Raw genomic sequence first — 17,576 nt, 5'->3', positions numbered from 1 at the left:
CTAAAAGTGGATCAATTAGACTTTAGGAAGTTCACTTCTTACAGCATGGAAAATGAGCGAGAGAGACTTGGTGAATGGAAGAGCTGCCATAAGCCAGTGGATTTTGTACACGTCGGCTCTGTAAAGAAAAGAAACGAAGATGGAGATGAAGCACGAAACAGTGCATTACATTGTGTTTACGCTGTTGCAAAAGATAACAAAAAACATTTGAGCTACTGGTTGTTTTTGAGCAACTGCTGTACCTGCGCGTGCGAAGAACATGGACCCACAGTGTCCCAATGAGAAAGAAAAACACAGACATGCAGATGTAGAGTTTGGGGAGAGGAATCTCTCCAGCAGACAGGAAGCTGTCCGGATTCTTCTCCTCTATGTTGATCTGAAATCAGACCAATTCAACAACTTGCTGTCAAAAGCATTTAAATTGATTCAGGATTCAGTTCACTTTATTGGTACTTCTAATTCACTTTCACAACCAAAAAAAAAAAAAAAAAAAAAAAAAAAAAAACAGGGCAATCCATGGTTCAAGTCTGGGGTTTCACTGTGGTGGAGAAAGCAGTGTTGGGCTCTGCACAGGAAATGGAAATCCTTCTTGATGTATGGAGCATTCACGTGACTATGCAAGTGAATATAACTTAAAAATGCTGAATTACTGCTACATTTAAAAATGAAGCAGCTTGAAGCCTTCAACCGATCACTGATCGGTCTCAAGCAAAAGTAGCAATAAATTAAGTCAATTTATTTATATATTTAAAAACAACAAACAAAAACCCCACTATTTATAAAAATTTAGTTCCCTCTGAAATTTGGTTATTGTGATACAAGTTTATTTCTGTAATATCTCAAAAGGGACAAAAAAAAAAAGAATAATAAAAACCCAAGCCATTCTGTGGCTGGGAAGTTAATTAATTTAAAAGGATTCCTTAGCAAGTAATGCACATGAAATCGCTCACTTTGCACAGTCAAGCAGACAGAGGAAGTCTGGTGTATGCATGCGCAGGTTTACCTTCTTCTGTTGGGTTTTATGGCAGCTGGCATCCAGTGTTGCATTACTGCCATCTGCAGGTTTACCTTGACCGTGCACTGACAGTTACATAAGTCGGTCACTAAACAAACAGCTGATCACACCAAGGTGCTCACTGACCGCCGATATTTATTAGTTTGGTCCTGCGATTCCTTTCCTTCGCAACATAACACTTTTCTTCTCACTTTCCATTATTGTGGTCAGTCTTTCGCGTTTCATTCGCACACACACATCCTCCATTTTTTTCTCTCCTGTTTCAAATTTGTATCCCACAATGCCTTGCGCGAACGGGAAAAGCCCACCACGTGATGCATGATGTACCGTGTCCGAAATCACTCCCTCCTCACTGCATAGGGCACTATATAGTGGGAACGCCATTTTGTAGTGCTGTCCAAAACCTCAGTGAGGATTATTTACACCCTACATAGTGCACTCAAAGTATCCCACAATGCATCATGAAAAGTAGTGTACAACAGATGGTCACTAACCAAAGCAATATATCCCATCATGCATTGTGGTCGCACTGAAAAATCAAAGTCTCAAATTTGATTTAATAAAAGGCAGTAGCAAAGAAGAAAGTATTCAGCCTTGATTTAAACAAACAAACAAACAAAAACCCTGAAAGATGCAGGTACTTTGTATTGATTAATGTGGGAAATACGCTCAGTATAATATGGATTTATCACAAAAACATGCATGTATTTATTATTTTGAAAACCCACCAGCCGACTGATTGGGCATGTTTTAATTGTGCGACAATGACGACGTAAATAACAGCGTGATGGACTAGTGTCCGAAGTGTTTTTTTTTTTTTTTTCATTTTACCAGTGAGCTCACTATATAGTCCTCTATATAGTAATTCCCTATATAGGGAGTAGTGAATGAGTGAGCAATTTCAGACACAGGGGTAGAATCTTGAATTGAGTCATGGTGAAGCAGGAAAAAAAAAAAAAATAGCAGAGAATTTAGGGCCACGTGGCCCTAAATTCATTAATTGTTCTATTCATTTAAAAAAAAAAAAAAAAAAAAAAAAAACACAACACACACAAAAAAGCTAGATAGAACTCAACGCCAACGGAGTCAATGGGGATGCCTCCGCCTGGTAGACTACACGCCTTATTAAGTTGTGATTTGGGGATGGACATTTGACCTCACAGTAATCTTGACCTGTGACCTTTTAACCTCAAAATCTAAATCAGTTCATGTTTGTCTCAAAGCGCACAAATGGTGAAGGTTTGGTGAAATTCCTTTCATTAGCCTTTGAGATATCGTGTTCACAAGGTTTTGGGACAGACACACGCACGGATGGACAGACGGACAACCCGAAAACATAATGCCTCCTGCACCTTAAGGTGGTGGAGGCATAAAAAAAAAAAACCTCCATAAAACTGGAAGTCTGTGATTCGAATTCAGCAGCTCTCAGTCCACTAAACAAAAATAATTGGGTGTCAGGAAAAATTATTTTTATGACCTAAACCTGAAAAATCTGAAAGGCAATCTACCTTTAAGATTTTTGTCCAAACAGCAGAAGTGGTCCATAAAATGAGAAATTTATATCAGGATGTAAATCAGGAGTGTCAAGATCATTTTGGACAACAGACCACGTTACACCTAATCCAACGCCCAGGGCTCCCACTCATTGAAGTCAAATGTGAAATTCTCTGACAGTTCCCTGACTTTCACTGACTAAAAAGCTGAATTCCCTTGCACTATAATGAACAGGGGAAAGGGAAGAAAAGAAAGAAAAAAAAACCCCACCCACACACAAACCAGCCACAGTATTTTAAACCCATCAATTTGCGAGCTTTATTTAAGCTCACAGATGTCTTCAGTACAAAACTTAAAAGTTTACTGCTTAAACAATGAAAAAAAAAAGAAAAAAAAAAAACCACTGCATGGAAAATATTACAACTTGATAAACGGCAACTACAATTTAAACGTGCTACAAACAAATCCCATGGTATTCCACGACTTGGCCACAGAAATGATCACATCCCCTGACTTTTGATGTCTGGAATAGACTTTAAAATTTCCTGATATGAGTGATTCCACGCTTATGGGTACTGAAATGGGGACATGAACTTATTTTTAAAAATTCACCTAAAACAATTTCTTTTTTTACCATCAGGTCACAAAACATGTAATCTTTAATGAATGATATGTTAAAAGATAACTTTAATTTTCTGAGATGTAATAAAAACATATTTATATGCCAAAGTCAAGCCTATGAGTTCCAAAATGATGTCTGTTACATTACTTCTGTTACGACTGTCCATCTCGCATCTGTTACAAATTAATTACAATCTAGCTATATACCATGTTAATCTTATTGAAAGAATGTGTATGTTTATTCTACTACACATGTTTATTAATTATATTTGCTAAAACATCACCTTCCTATGTTTCAAAAAGTAATTCTACATTGTTAAAATTGAGAATCTATATGTCCACAACACTTCTGTTACGTTCTGACTTTGGCATATAAATATGTTTTTATTACATCTCAGAAAATTAAAGTTATCTTTTAACATATCATTCATTAAAGATTACATGTTTTGTGACCTGATGGTAAAAAAAGAAATGGTTTTAGGTGAATTTTTAAAAATAAGTTCATGTCCCTATTTCAGTACCCATAAGCGTGGAATCACTCATATGCCAGAAATTCCATGACCTGTGGGAACCCTGAATATAACGTGGGTCAAGCATAAAACAGTTCCATAGGACACTAACATATTAATAACTCTTGTTAAAAGTTCACTTTTCAGTATAGCCTGGAACTGAGATGGACTTGTGGAACTGGGATTACATAAAACCATAAATTTATCATTTTGTACAGAGACATGGTTACATCAATTTTTAGCGTCCTGATTAAGAATTAGCACATTTCTTTAGTAGCTGAATTTATGGCCTTAAGCCTATCGCTCCATTTTGCCCTTTTTGTTTTAATTACTAGTTCATTTAAAAAATTTAAATCCAGAAGTTGATTTTCACCTTTATCAGGCCAATTCAGTATGTTCAAAACTTCTGGTATAAACAAACCTACAATGATGTGCAAACTCAAAGACTTGCATGAAATATGAAAACATCCTAAAACTACATCACAGTATCAGCTTACAACTTTGTACTTTCATAGAAGAAATTAGCAAGACAATTATCATATTCCGTTTGGGAAACATCTGGATAGTTATTAAAACTGATGTGTTAAGAGGATTACTCTTAACCTTATAGCATATTTCAAAGGATGTTCTGTACCTGGGAACATAAGCTATACTGCACGTCAGAAGACGAGTGATACTGTAATACAGGAATATATTGTTATACACGGGGCTGCATGATTCCTGAGGAAACAGACGTTAGGCTCAGAAATGAGATCAAAATTCTCATGTGCTATTCTTTGAAACGATATGTAGTGTATATTTATTACATCCCTGCATCACTGTAGCAGACTGTATTTTACTAGCGGATGTTTTGTGAATGAGGTCACGTCTACATTTCGAGTTACTGATTTAAGTCACAATTAATAATATCAGGCGCCAAGAGCACAGTCTATTCTTTCAAAGTTAAAAGGGAACCAGCCCTGTGTCTGAAATCACTCACTGCTCACTATATGGCGAGTTTGCCGTTTTGTAGTGCTGTCCAAATGTATAGTGAGAATTATTACACCCTATATACAGTGGTGCTTGAAAATTTGTGAACCCTTTAGAATTTTCTATATTTCTGCATAAATATGACCTAAAACATCACCAGATTTTTACACAAGTCTTAAAAGTAGATAAAGAGAACCCAGTTAAACAAATGAGACAAAATTACAGTATTATACTTGGTCATTTATTTATTGAGGAAAATGATACAATATTACATATCTTTGCGTGGCAAAAGTATGCAACCCTTTGCTTTCAGTATCTGGTGTGACCCCCTTGTACAGCAATAACTGCAACTAAACGTTTCCGGTAACTGTTGATCAGTCCTGCACACTGGCTTGGAGGAATTTTAGCCCATTCCTCCGTACAGAACAGCTTCAGCTCCGGGATGTTGGTGGGTTTCCTCACATGAACTGCTCGCTTCAGGTCCTTCCACAACATTTCGATTGGATTAAGGTCAGGATTTTGACTTGGCCACTCCAAAACATTAACTTTATTCTTCTTTAACCATTCTTTGGTAGAACGACTTGTGTGCTTAGGGTCATTGTCTTGCTGCAGGACGCATCTTCTCTTGAGATTCAGTTCAGGGACAGATGTCCTGACATTTTCCTTTAGAATTCGCCGGTACAGTGCCTTGAAAAAGTATTCATACCCCTTGTAGGTATCATGCCGCCATCTTGTGTCAGAACTACAATTCCCAGGCAACTTCCGCGTGACCTACGTCACGCGTGGGCGGGATCATCTACGTCAGTCCACCATGCGCGTACAAGTCCAGGCGGAAGCTCCGCCATTTGGTCTCTCGCGTCCGGTTTCCGAGGAGTCTGGACGCATAAAGAGATGCTCTCAAACCCGAACACTTCTTTCTTGCAAGATTCACCATCCAGCGTGTTCTGTGCCTAACCACTGGCCAAGGTAAAAGTCCAGAATAGCGCGATCTTTAAACTCAACCTGAGTTACAACCGGTTTACTTGTATTAGAAGTGACGTCACGACTGCAGCCCAGGCAGTTAAAAGTTAAGAAGCGATTGAATCCTTTTTAACTCAAAAGCGCTGTGCATCTTATTCTGATCAGAGACTTTTCCTCATGAACGCTGAGGTTCGGACCAAGAATCCTCTGCTTTCCACGGGAACCACCCAAGTGCTCCGCTGGACCCGAAAGTTTTCTACGCCTCCATCACGAGCGGCTCACGTGCTCCCACGGCGAGGCCCGAAACTACACCGGCAAATAGTTCTTCATATCTTGCTAAAGGCAGGATTAAGTAAGATTTTGGCATTTGGGCATAATTAAGATAGTCTTAGGAATTTGCTTTTATTTGAAAGTGTGAATTTAAACCCAGGTTTATTCATTACACTGAGACACGCAGCGTGTTGATTTATTTTGGTTCTATGTTCTCTCAATTGTTTAATAGGTTGTGCATGCTCCTCTCTGACTAACACTTTAATTTCCTTATCATACATTTGACCTTATCAAGGCTTCAGTGAGTTTGGTAATGTTATGAGTGTGGAATCTTTTTGTTACTGAGAAAACACGTGCTCAACAGGCCTGACCAGGCCTGATACACTTTAGATAGCTTCCCTTTGTCTTTAGCAACACGTGCTCAGTAGGCCTCACCAGGCCTAACAAACACACTTTAGCTAGGCCATAGGGCCTTTCACAAACACACACTAGCAACACAAGGCTAATCTAGGCCTCCACCACGTGTAGTTAGCTACACGAGGGTAAACACATGGTCAAGTCCTTCACACACACACACACACACACACACACACACACACACACACACACACACACACACATTAGCAACAGAGCTAATCCTTTGTTCTATTTAGATAACATTCCTTTGTTTTAGCTAGCAACCAGCTAGGCCATACACACACACACACATACACACACACCATATTTGTATATATTGATTTATTTTTTTGTATAATAAATTCATTTATTAAACAAACTGTTTTATTTGTGTGAACAATATCTGAAGTCCCCAATCTTCTCAAAGAATTCAAAGAGGTGCATACAAGTTATGTAATATGGTAAGTGATCGTAATAATTTGGAAATATACCATAATTTAGCTGTTTGGTAATTTATTATTAAGCACCAGGATTAATGGTATGATTCATTGAACGATTCACTAAATGATTCATTGAACGATTCACTAAATGATTCAATGAACGATTCACTGAATGATTCACTTCAAATGAGACTGATTCTATGGTATGATTCAATTCAAATGAGTCAAAGTAAACGATTCAATGGGATTGATTCATTTTAATTATTGACCTTCAAAATTTAATGAGACTGATTTAATGAGATTGATCACTTAATTTCAATAATTAACTGATTGCACCCACACCCCTTGAACTTTTTCACATTTTTCCACCTTACATCCACGAACTTAAAAGTTTTTTATTGAGATTTTATGTGATAGACCAACACAGAGTAGCGCATAATTGTGAAGTGAAACAAAAATGATAAATGGCCTTCAAAATTTTAAACAAATAAAAATCTGAAAAATGTGGTGTGCATTAGTATTCAGCCCCCTTACATCAATACTTTGTAGAGCCACCTTTTGCTGCAATTACAGCTGTAAGTCTTTTGTGGTATGTCTCTACCAGCTTTGCACATCTAGACACTGAAATTTTTGCCCATTCTTCTTTGCAAAATAGCTCAAGCTCAGCCAGATTGGATGGAGAGCGTCTGTGAACAGCAATTTTCAAGTCTTGCCACAGATGCTCAATGGGATTTAGGTCTGGACTTTGACTGGGCCGTTCTAACACATGAATATTCTTTGATCTAAACCATTCCATTGTAGCTCTGGCTGTATGTTTAGGGTCATTGTCTTGCTGGAAGGTGAATCTCCTTCCCAGTCTCAAGTCTTTTGCAGCCTCCAACAGGTTTTCTTCCAGGATTGCCTGGATTTAGCTCCATCCATCTTCCCATCAACTCTGACCAGCTTCCCTGTCCCTGCTGAAGAAAAGCATCCCTATAGCACAATGCTGCCACCACCATGTTTCACAGTGGGGATGGTGTGTGCAGGGTGATGAGCAGTGTTAGTTTTCCGCCACACATAGCACTTTGTATTTAGGCCAAAAAGTTCAACTTTGGTCTCATCTGACCAAAGCACCTTCTTCCACATGTTTGCTGTGTCCCCTACATGGCTTCTGGCAAACTGCAAATGGGACTTCTTATGCCTGTCTTTCAACAATGGCTTTCTTCTTGCCACTCTTCCAAAAAGGCCAGATTTGTGGAGTGTACGACTTACAGCTGTCCTGTGCACAGATTTTCCCACCGGAGTTGTGGATTTCTGCAGCTCCTCCAGAGTGATCATGGGCCTCTTGGCTGCTTCTTTGACCAGTGCTCTCCTTGCTCGCTCCGTCAGTTTAGGTGGACAGCCATGTCCTGGTAGGTTTGCAGTTGTGCCATGCTTTTTCCATTTTTGAATGATTGATTGAACAGTGCTTTTTGAGATGCTCAGAGCTTGGGATATTTTTTTATAACCTAACCCTGCTTTAAACTTCTCCAGAACTTTATCCCTGACCTGTCTGGTGAGTTCTTTGGTCTTCATGATGCCGTTTGTTCTTCAGTGTTCTCTAACAAACCACTGAGGCCTTCACAGAACAAGTGTATTTATGCTGAGAGTAAATTACACACAGTAGGACTCTATTAACTAATTAGATGACTTCTGAAGGCAATTGATTGCACTGGATTGTATTTAGAGGTATCAGAGTACAGGGGGCTGAATACTAATGCACACCACATTTTTCAGATTTTTATGTGTTTAAAATTTTGAAGACCATTTATCATTTTCGTTTCACTTCACAATTATGCGCTACTCTGTGTTGGTCTATCACATAAAATCTCAATAAAAAACTTTTAAGTTTGTGGTGGTAAGGTGGAAAAATGTGAAAAAGTTCAAGGGGTATGAATACTTTTTCAAGGCACTGTATAATTCAGGATTCATTGTTCCATCAATGATGGCAAGCCATCCTGGCCCAGATGCAGCAAAACAGGCCCAAACCATGATACTACCACCATCATGTTTCACAGATTTTGCCATGCACACCGTTGTTCAGTGTTCTCCTGATGGTGGACTCATGAACATTAGCCAATCTGAGAGAGGCCTTCAGTTGCTTAGAAGTTACCCTGGGGTCCTTTGTGACCTCGCCGACTATTACACGCCTTGCTCTTGGAGTGATCCTTGTTGATCGACCACTCCTGGGGAGGGTAACAATGGTATTGAATTTCCTCCATTTGTTCTTATGCTGGAATGCAGTGTTTTCCTTTCTCCAAACATAATGCTTCTCATTTAAACCAAAAAAAGTTCTATTTTGGTCTCATCTGTCCACAAAACATTTTTCCCAATAGCCTTCTGGCTTGTCCACATGATCTTTAGTAAACTGCAGATGAGCAGCAATGTTCTTTTTGGAGAGCAGTGGCTTTTTCCTTGCAACCCTGCCATGCACACCGTTGTTCAGTGTTCTCCTGATGGTGGACTCATGAACATTAGCCAATCTGAGAGAGGCCTTCAGTTGCTTAGAAGTTACCCTGGGGTCCTTTGTGACCTCGCCAACTATTACACGCCTTGCTCTTGGAGTGATCCTTGTTGATCGACCACTCCTGGGGAGGGTAACAATGGTATTGAATTTCCTCCATTTGTACACAATCTGACTGTGGATTGATTGAGTCCAAACTCTTTTGAGATGGTTTTGTAACCTTTTCCAGCCTGATGAGAATCAACAAGGCTTTTTCTGGAGGTCCTCAGAAATCTCCTTTGTTCGTACCATGATACACTTCCACAAATGTGTTGTGAAGATCAGACTTTGATAGATCCCTGTTCTTTAAATAAAACAGGACACCCACTCACACCTGACTGTCATCCCATTGATCGAAAACACCTGACTCTAATTTCACCTTCAATTTAACTGCTAATCCTAGAGGTTCACATACTTTTGCCACTAACAGATATGTAATACTGGATCATTTCCATCAATAAATAAATGACCAAGTATAAATGTTTTTCTTCTCATTTGTTGAACTGGGCTCTCTTTATCTACTTTTAGGACTTGTGTGAAAATCTGATGTTTTAAGTCATTTATGCAGAAATATAGAAAATTCTAAAGGGTTCACAAAATTAAGCACCACTGTAGTGGACTCAAAGTACCCCACAATGCATCATGAATAGTATACAACTGATGGTCACTAACCAAGCAATACATACCATCATGTATTGCGGTTGCGCTTGGGGGGGTGGGTGTTGAATGGACAGAGGAAGAAACACATTAAACGGACATTCAAGTACAATTAAAAAAATAGTAAGAGAATAGAAAATAAGCAAGCTAAAATAGAATAACACAAAATACAAGAACAAAACTTACAGTGCAGAGCGAGGAATTAATCAAAAGCCTCAAATTTGATTTTATAAAAGGCAGTGGGAAAGAAGAAAGTATTCAGCCTTGATTTTAAAAGAACTGAAAGATGCAGGTACTTTGTATTTATTAATGTGGGAAATGCGCTCAGTATAATATGAATTTATCACAAAAATACACGCATGTATTTATTATTTTGAAAACCCAACAGCCGACTGATCTGGCACATTTTAATTGTGCGACAGTAACGATGTAAATAACAGCACGGCGGAGTAGCGTTAAAAAGTGTTTTTTCATTTTACCAATGCGCTCACTATATAGTAATTCCCTATATAGTGAGTAGGGAGTAGTGAATGAGTGAGTGATTTCAGACACAGGGCAGGAATATTAATGTCTGATTAAATAAGTAAATCATACCAAAAAAGTTTCTGTTCTTCTGCTGAAAAGAGTGAAACAAGGAGGTGAAAACTGGCCTTCATAAAGCCCGGCGCACATAGGCAATTTTCCGTCACGCAACTTTTTGATGCAAGCAAGGAGAAAAAAAAAAACAAAATAAAAATGTAAAAAACCCACTTCGTGTGCAGCTATTTGCAATGGCAATTTTTTGTGGCTTGCGACAGATTGCAGGTATCAAACATGCTTGATATTCTGCTACAAAAATACCTCGCCGCTAGCTGTCAACTTGTTGCGCATGTCTTTGCGATAACGAAGCAATCACCTCCAAAGGCTAAGCCAATCCTTGCCCACAAAGTCTCTCTTGGCTTTGATTTGCGAACAAATATTTATGAGGGGAAATGCCCACATCAGCTACAGGCTCTCTTGTGACTGATGAGACCTATCCTCGACAGACAGGTTTGGCCACAGAGGTTGCAGGTCAGCATGAAATCAGGGTTGGGAGCAGTGGTCTATTTTTCCTTCTGCTCCTTTTGTCCTCCAGGTTTGCTGTCCGATCATCCTCAAAGGAACTGACAGCACTGTGAACAGTTTTTCGCCAGCTGTCACAGTCTGAAGAGAGAGATGTCCAGGAGTTGGGGTTGATGTTGCAGATCTTCAGGGAAGCCTTCAGGAGATCTTTATACCTCTTGACTAGGGCCCCTGGGTTTCAATGGCCAGAGGACAGCTCTCCGTACAGGGCAATCTTTGGTAATCGATGGTCCTCCATTCTGGACACGTGTCTAGCCCATCGCAGCCATGACTTCAGTAGCATGGCCTCAAGACTGGTGGCCTCCGCCCTCTGTAGGACCTCAACATTCGTGATGTAGTCGCTCCAATGGATGTTAAGAATGGAGCAAAGACAGCACTGATGGAGGTGCAGGTGGCAGCGGTAGGTGACCCAGGCCTCAGCCGTAAAGGAGAGTGGTCAGGACCACAGCATAGTACACAAGGATCTTGGTATTCTTCTTTAGGTCCTTGTTACCCCAGATTCTTTTCTGGAGCCTGCCAAAGGTGCTGTTTGCTTTGGCAAGCCTGTTGTTGATCTCCTTGGCGTCCAATGAGATGGTGCAGCCTAGGTAAGTGAACTGCTGGACCGAGTTTAGTTCAGTTGGACTGATGCAGATGCGAGGATTATACACCTCGCAAGGTGCAAGTTGGTGAAGCACCTGTGTCTTCTTGAGACTGACTTCCAGGCCGAACTGTTGGGCTGCGTCTGTGAAGCAGGAGACCATGCGCTGCATGGCTGGCTCAGTGTGTGACCAGCACGGCATCATCGGCAAACAGCAGGTTGCAAATCAGGTGCTCCAACGTCTCGGTGTGGGCCAGCAGGCGCCTCAGGTTAAACAGGCTGCCGGCTGTGCGATAGCAGATGTAGACGCCATCATCCTCGCCAAGCTCTTCCATGGCCTGGTGTAGCATCATGCTAAAGAAGATGGAGAAGAGTGTTGGCACGAGAATGCAGCCTTGCTTCACTCCATTGCTGATGGTGAAAGGCTTGGAGAGAGTTTGTCATCATAGTGGACCTGCCCCAACTGGTTTTCGTGCAGCTGGATGACCATCCGCAGGAACTTTGGGGGGCAGCCCAGGCATTCCAGGATTTGCCAGAGTCCCTGTCTGCTCACAGTGTCAAAGGCTTTGGACAGGTCCATGAAGGTCACGTACAAGCCCTTGTTTTGCTCATGGCATTTTTCCTGAAGTTGCCGGAGTACGAAGACCATGTCGATGGTGCCTCGGTTTGCCCTGAAGCTGCATTGACTCTCAGGGAGGTGGTGATCATCTGCTACGCTGGTCACGAGTCGACTGATAAGGACTCTAGCAAGGATTTTGCCAGCAATGGAGAGCAGTGTAATTCCTTGATGGAGCAGTTGGACTTTTTCCCCTGTGTTTTTGTAGAGGCTTATGATCACCGCATCTCGGAGGTCATGGGGGAGTTCGCCTTGTTCCCAACAGTGGCCAAGGAATACAGTGGTGCTTGAAAGTTTGTGAACCCTTTAGAATTTTCTATATTTCTGCATATTTATGGCCTAAAACATCAGATTTTCACACAAGTCCTAAAAGTAGATAAAGAGAACCCAGTTAAACAAATGAGACAAAAATATTATATTTGGTGATTCATTTATTGAGGAAAATTATCCAATATTACATATCTGTGAGTGGCAAAAGTATGTGAACCTCGAGGATTAGCAGTTAATTTGAAGGTGAAATTAGAGTCAGGTGTTTTCAATCAATGGGATGACAATCAGGTGTGAGTGGGCACCCTGCTTTATTTAAAGAACAGGGATCTATCAAAGTCTGATCCTCACAACACGTTTGTGGAAGTGTATCATGGCACGAACAAAGGAGATTTCTGAGGACCTCAGAAAAAGCGTTGTTGATGCTCATCAGGCTGGAAAAGGTTACAAAACCATCTCTAAAGAGTTTGGACTCCACCAATCCACAGACAGATTGTGTACAAATGGAAGAAATTCAAGACCACTGTTACCCTCCCCAGGAGTGGTCGACCAACAAAGATCACTCCAAGAGCAAGGCGTGTAATAGTTGGCGAGGTCACAAAGGACCCCAGGGTAACTTCTAAGCAACTGAAGGCCTCTCTCACATTGGCTAATGTTAATGTTCATGAGTCCACCATCAGAAGAACACTGAACAACAATGGTGTGCATGGCAGGGTCACAAGGAGAAAGCCACTGCTCTCCAAAAAGAACATTGCTGCTCATCTGCAGTTTGCTAAAGATGACGTGGACAAGCCAGAAGGCTATTGGAAAAATGTTTTGTGGATGAATGAGACCAAAATATAACTTTGGTTTAAATGAGAAGCATTATGTTTGGAGAAAGGAAAACACTGCATTCCAGCATAAGAACCTTATCCCATCTGTGAAACATGGTGGTGGTAGTATCATGGTTTGGGCCTGTTTTGCTGCATCTGGGCCAGGACGGCTTGCCATCATTGATGGAACAACGAATTCTGAATTATACCAGCGAATTCTAAATGAAAATGTCAGGACATCTGTCCATGAATTGAATCTCAAGAGAAGGTGGATCATGCAGCAAGACAACAACCCTAAGCACACAAGTCATTCTACCAAAGAATGGTTAAAGAAGAATAAAGTTAATGTTTTGGAATGGCCAAGTCAAAGTCCTGACCTTAATCCAATCAAAATGTTGTGGAAGGACCTAAAGTGAGCAGTTCATGTGAGGAAACCCACCAACATCCCAGAGTTGAAGCTGTTCTGTACGGAGGAATGGGCTAAAATTCCTCCAAGCCGGTGTACAGGACTGATCAATGACGGCTTGCCATCATTGATGGAACAACGAATTCTGAATTATAGAAATATAGAAAATTCTAAAGGGTTCACAAACTTTCAAGCACCACTGTACATGTGATTTCCACGTGACTTGCATTCCCCTCCCCAAATCGCTCACAGCACGGAAACCGGAAACATTTAGTTGCAGTTACTGCTGCACAAGGGGGTCACACCAGATACTGAAAGCAAAGGTTCACATACTTTTGCCACTCACAGATATGTAATATTGGATCATTTTCCTCACAAAATAAATGACCAAGTATAATATTTTGTCTCATTTGTTTAACTAGGTCCTCTTTATCTACTTTTAGGACTTGTGTGAAAATCTGATGATGCTTTAGGTCATATTTATGCAGAAATATAGAAAATTCTAAAGGGTTCACAAACTTTCAAGCACCACTGTACATGTGATTTCCACGTGACTTGCATTCCCCTCCCCAAATCGCTCACAGCACGGTAGATCACAGACAGAAAACACTACCTCAGGTAGCCTTTGAGAAAGGCTACCTGAGGTAGCGTTTGAGGTCAACCAATCAGAACATGTGCCATAAATAACTCTGCGTACCATGTCACACTGCAGGAAAACTAAGCATTTGCCCTTCAAGAATGGGTTAACATTCCTATCCCTAAACTTGAGCAACTTTGTTTCCTCAGTCCCCAGATGTTTACAGACTCTTGTAAAGAGAAAAGGGGATGTCTCTCAGTGGTAAACATGGCCTTGTCCCAACTTTTTTGAGATGTGTTGTCATGAAATTTAAAAATCTGGACATCAGTTGTCAAAGGAAGCAGAACACCTTGTAAGAAATCACGACATAAAAATGCCAATTTAATTGACTTTGCCTCTAATATTCTCTGAAATGACAAATGCCAACTATTGATCAGTTTATGATGAAGTCGTTACACACTGCCAAAACGTTATAAGCGAACATATTTCTTCCTAGATCCATATTAAATATTATTGTTCAGTTATCCAAGTTCCCCCCGATGCTGCAGGGAGCCATGTTAAGCGAACTTCAATAAATCATCAAGGGTATATTTAAATATAAAAGAGATCTACAGTTATTTTGTACAACCTCGATTCCAAAAAAGTTGGGACAACGTACAAATTGTAAATAAAAATGGAATGCAATGATGCGGAAGTTTCAAAATTCCATATTTTATTCAGAATAGAACATAGATGACATATCAAAATCTTTAAACTGAGAAAGTGTATCATTTAAAGAGAAAAATTAGGTGATTTTAAATTTCATGACAACACATCTCAAGAAAGTTGGGACAAGGCCATGTTTGCCACTGACAGACATCTCCTTTTCTCTTTACAAGAGTCTGTAAACATCTGGGGACTGAGGAGACAAAGTTGCTCAAGTTTAGGGATAGGAATGTTAACCCATTCTTGTCTAATGTAGGATTCTACTCGTTCAGCTGTCTTAGGTCTTTTTTGTCGTATCTTCCGTTTTATGATGCGCCAAATGTTTCCTATGGGTGAAAGATCTGGACTGCAAGCTGGCCAGTTCAGTACCCGGACCCTTCTTCTACGCAGCCATGGTGCTGTAATTGATGCAGTATGTGGTTTGGCATTGTCATGTTGGAAAATGCAAGGTCTTCCCTGAAAGAGACGTCGTCTGGATGGGAGCATATGCTGCTCTAGAACCTGGATATACCTTTCAGCATTGATGGTGTCTTTCCAGATGTGTAAGCTGCCCATGCCACACACACTAATGCAACCCCATACCTTCTGAACTGAGCGCTGATAACAACTTGGGTCGTCCTTCTCCTCTTTAGTCCAAATGACACGGCGTCCCTGATTTCCATAAAGAACTTCAAATTTTGATTCGTCTGACCACAGAACAGTTTTCCACTTTGCCACAGTCCATTTTAAATGAGCCTTGGCCCAGAGAAGACGTCTGCGCTTCTGGATCATGTTTAGATACAGCTTCTTCTTTGAACTATAGAGTTTTCGCTGGCAACGGCGGATGGCACGGTGAATTGTGTTCACAGATAATGTTCTCTGGTAATATTCCTGAGCCCATTTTGTGATTTCCAATACAGAAGCATGCCTGTATGTGATGCAGTGCCGTCTAAGGGCCCGAAGATCACGGGCACCCAATATGATTTTCCGGCCTTACGCACAGAGATTCTTCCACATTCTCTGAATCTTATGATGATATTATGCACTGTAGATGATATGTTCAAACTCTTTGCAATTTTACACCGTCGAACTCCTTTCTGATATTGCTCCACTATTTGTCGGCGCAGAATTAGGGGGATTGGTGATCCTCTTCCCATCTTTACTTCTGAGAGCCGCTGCCACTCCAAGATGCTCTTTTTATACCCAGTCATGTTAATGACCTATTGCCAATTGACCTAATGAGTTGCAATTTGGTCCTCCAGCTGTTCCTTTTTTGTACCTTTAACTTTTCCAGCCTCTTATTGCCCGTCTCAACTTTGAGATGTGTTGCTGTCATGAAATTTCAAATGAGCCAATATTTGGCATGAAATTTCAAAATGTCTGACTTTCGACATTTGATATGTTGTCTATGTTCTACTGTGAACACAATATCAGTTTTTGAGATTTGTAAATTATTGCATTCCGTTTTTATTTACAATTTGTACTTTGTCCCAACTTTTTTGGAATCGGGATTGTATATCCAGTTTACTGTAACAAGGGCAACAGCCTTATTTTTCCTTTTTTAGGGGTTTAAGAACTTGTAGGGTCTACCCAAATCAGTAACTAGCTTGCTAAACATCTATGTATATAGTACGATTATAAAATTGAATTAAGAAAGAAAACAAACAAAAAAAACCACGAATATATAATTAATCAAACATTTGATTTGAACATCAACACTGTCACATGAAATACTACTGACAACAGCTTTTGATATTGTTGAATCAATACATAATTTATCTATGAACTTTGTTTTTTATTTGCACTTTCACTATTTTTTAAAATTCAAACCTGAGATGTTCCAAGCTTGGTTTTCCCGTGGTGTGACGTAGTACGCAGAGTTATTTACGGCACATGCTCCGATTGATTGACTTCAACCACTACCTCAGGTAGCCTTTCTCAAAGGCTACTGGAAGTAATGTTTTCTGTCTGTGATCTACCATGCTGCCAAATCACCTACTGGTTGCAGACAACGTGCACACAGGAGGGGAAACTTGCGTCCAATAAATAAATAAACAAATTTATCCATCTCAGAAACTGGTCTTTCATTTGGGACATTATGGTAAAAAAAAAAAAGAAATAAAATAATAAAAAAATACATTTTCTAATTTTACTATTTTTTTTTGCATTTACCTAACACTCAAATGTTTGTCATGTTTAATAAGAATCAAGATAGTATCTTGCTTTATCTGGCCTCCACTATGGAAAATTTTTTTTGATTACAATTCAAATGCTTTTGTAAAATTGATTTACATAAAATAACTACATTATGAAAAATTAAAGCCCCTCCTTCACAGATGAGTGAAAATATTGAATGCATTTCCTCTTTTTGATTGCTTGGGTTAAAAATGCCAAATAATGATGACTGAATTGATTATTCACTTAAATATGAACAACATGATACATTTTGGGTATTTGATATGGCGAAATAGGACAGAGTGGAAAAATCAAGAACACACTGGAAAGATGAGAATAACGGCGGTGGTAAAAGAACAGCGACTGTACCGGCTGAAGGATGCGCGGGTCTCTGCTGCGGCGCGCGAGCAACGGGACATCACTACCACACTGGACGGAGCGGGGGCGGGGCAAAATGACTGGCCGTAGATTCTATACAAAAGTTCGATCTAAATTGACCATGGTTG

At 40.1% G+C, this 17,576-nt stretch overlaps 1 protein-coding gene across 2 annotated transcripts in view; it reads right to left on the bottom strand.

Annotated features, from left to right (window-relative positions):
* gpr107 (G protein-coupled receptor 107) overlaps window positions 1-17,576 on the bottom strand; it is a 128,426-nt gene that overhangs the window by 77,446 nt on the left and 33,404 nt on the right. For both annotated transcript variants that reach the window (XM_060913344.1, XM_060913345.1), the window contains exons 9-10: window positions 243-376; window positions 43-118 (exon numbers count right to left, since the gene is read on the bottom strand). In XM_060913344.1, coding sequence (XP_060769327.1) covers window positions 43-118; window positions 243-376 — 210 coding nt within the window. The remainder of the gene's footprint in view (window positions 1-42; window positions 119-242; window positions 377-17,576) is intronic.

This window comes from Neoarius graeffei, chromosome 28, assembly GCF_027579695.1.
Source record: "Neoarius graeffei isolate fNeoGra1 chromosome 28, fNeoGra1.pri, whole genome shotgun sequence".
NCBI classification, from domain to species: Eukaryota; Metazoa; Chordata; class Actinopteri; order Siluriformes; family Ariidae; genus Neoarius; species Neoarius graeffei.
The sequence above is the reverse complement of the archived record's forward strand: the minus strand, read 5'-3'. Positions and strand labels throughout refer to the sequence as shown.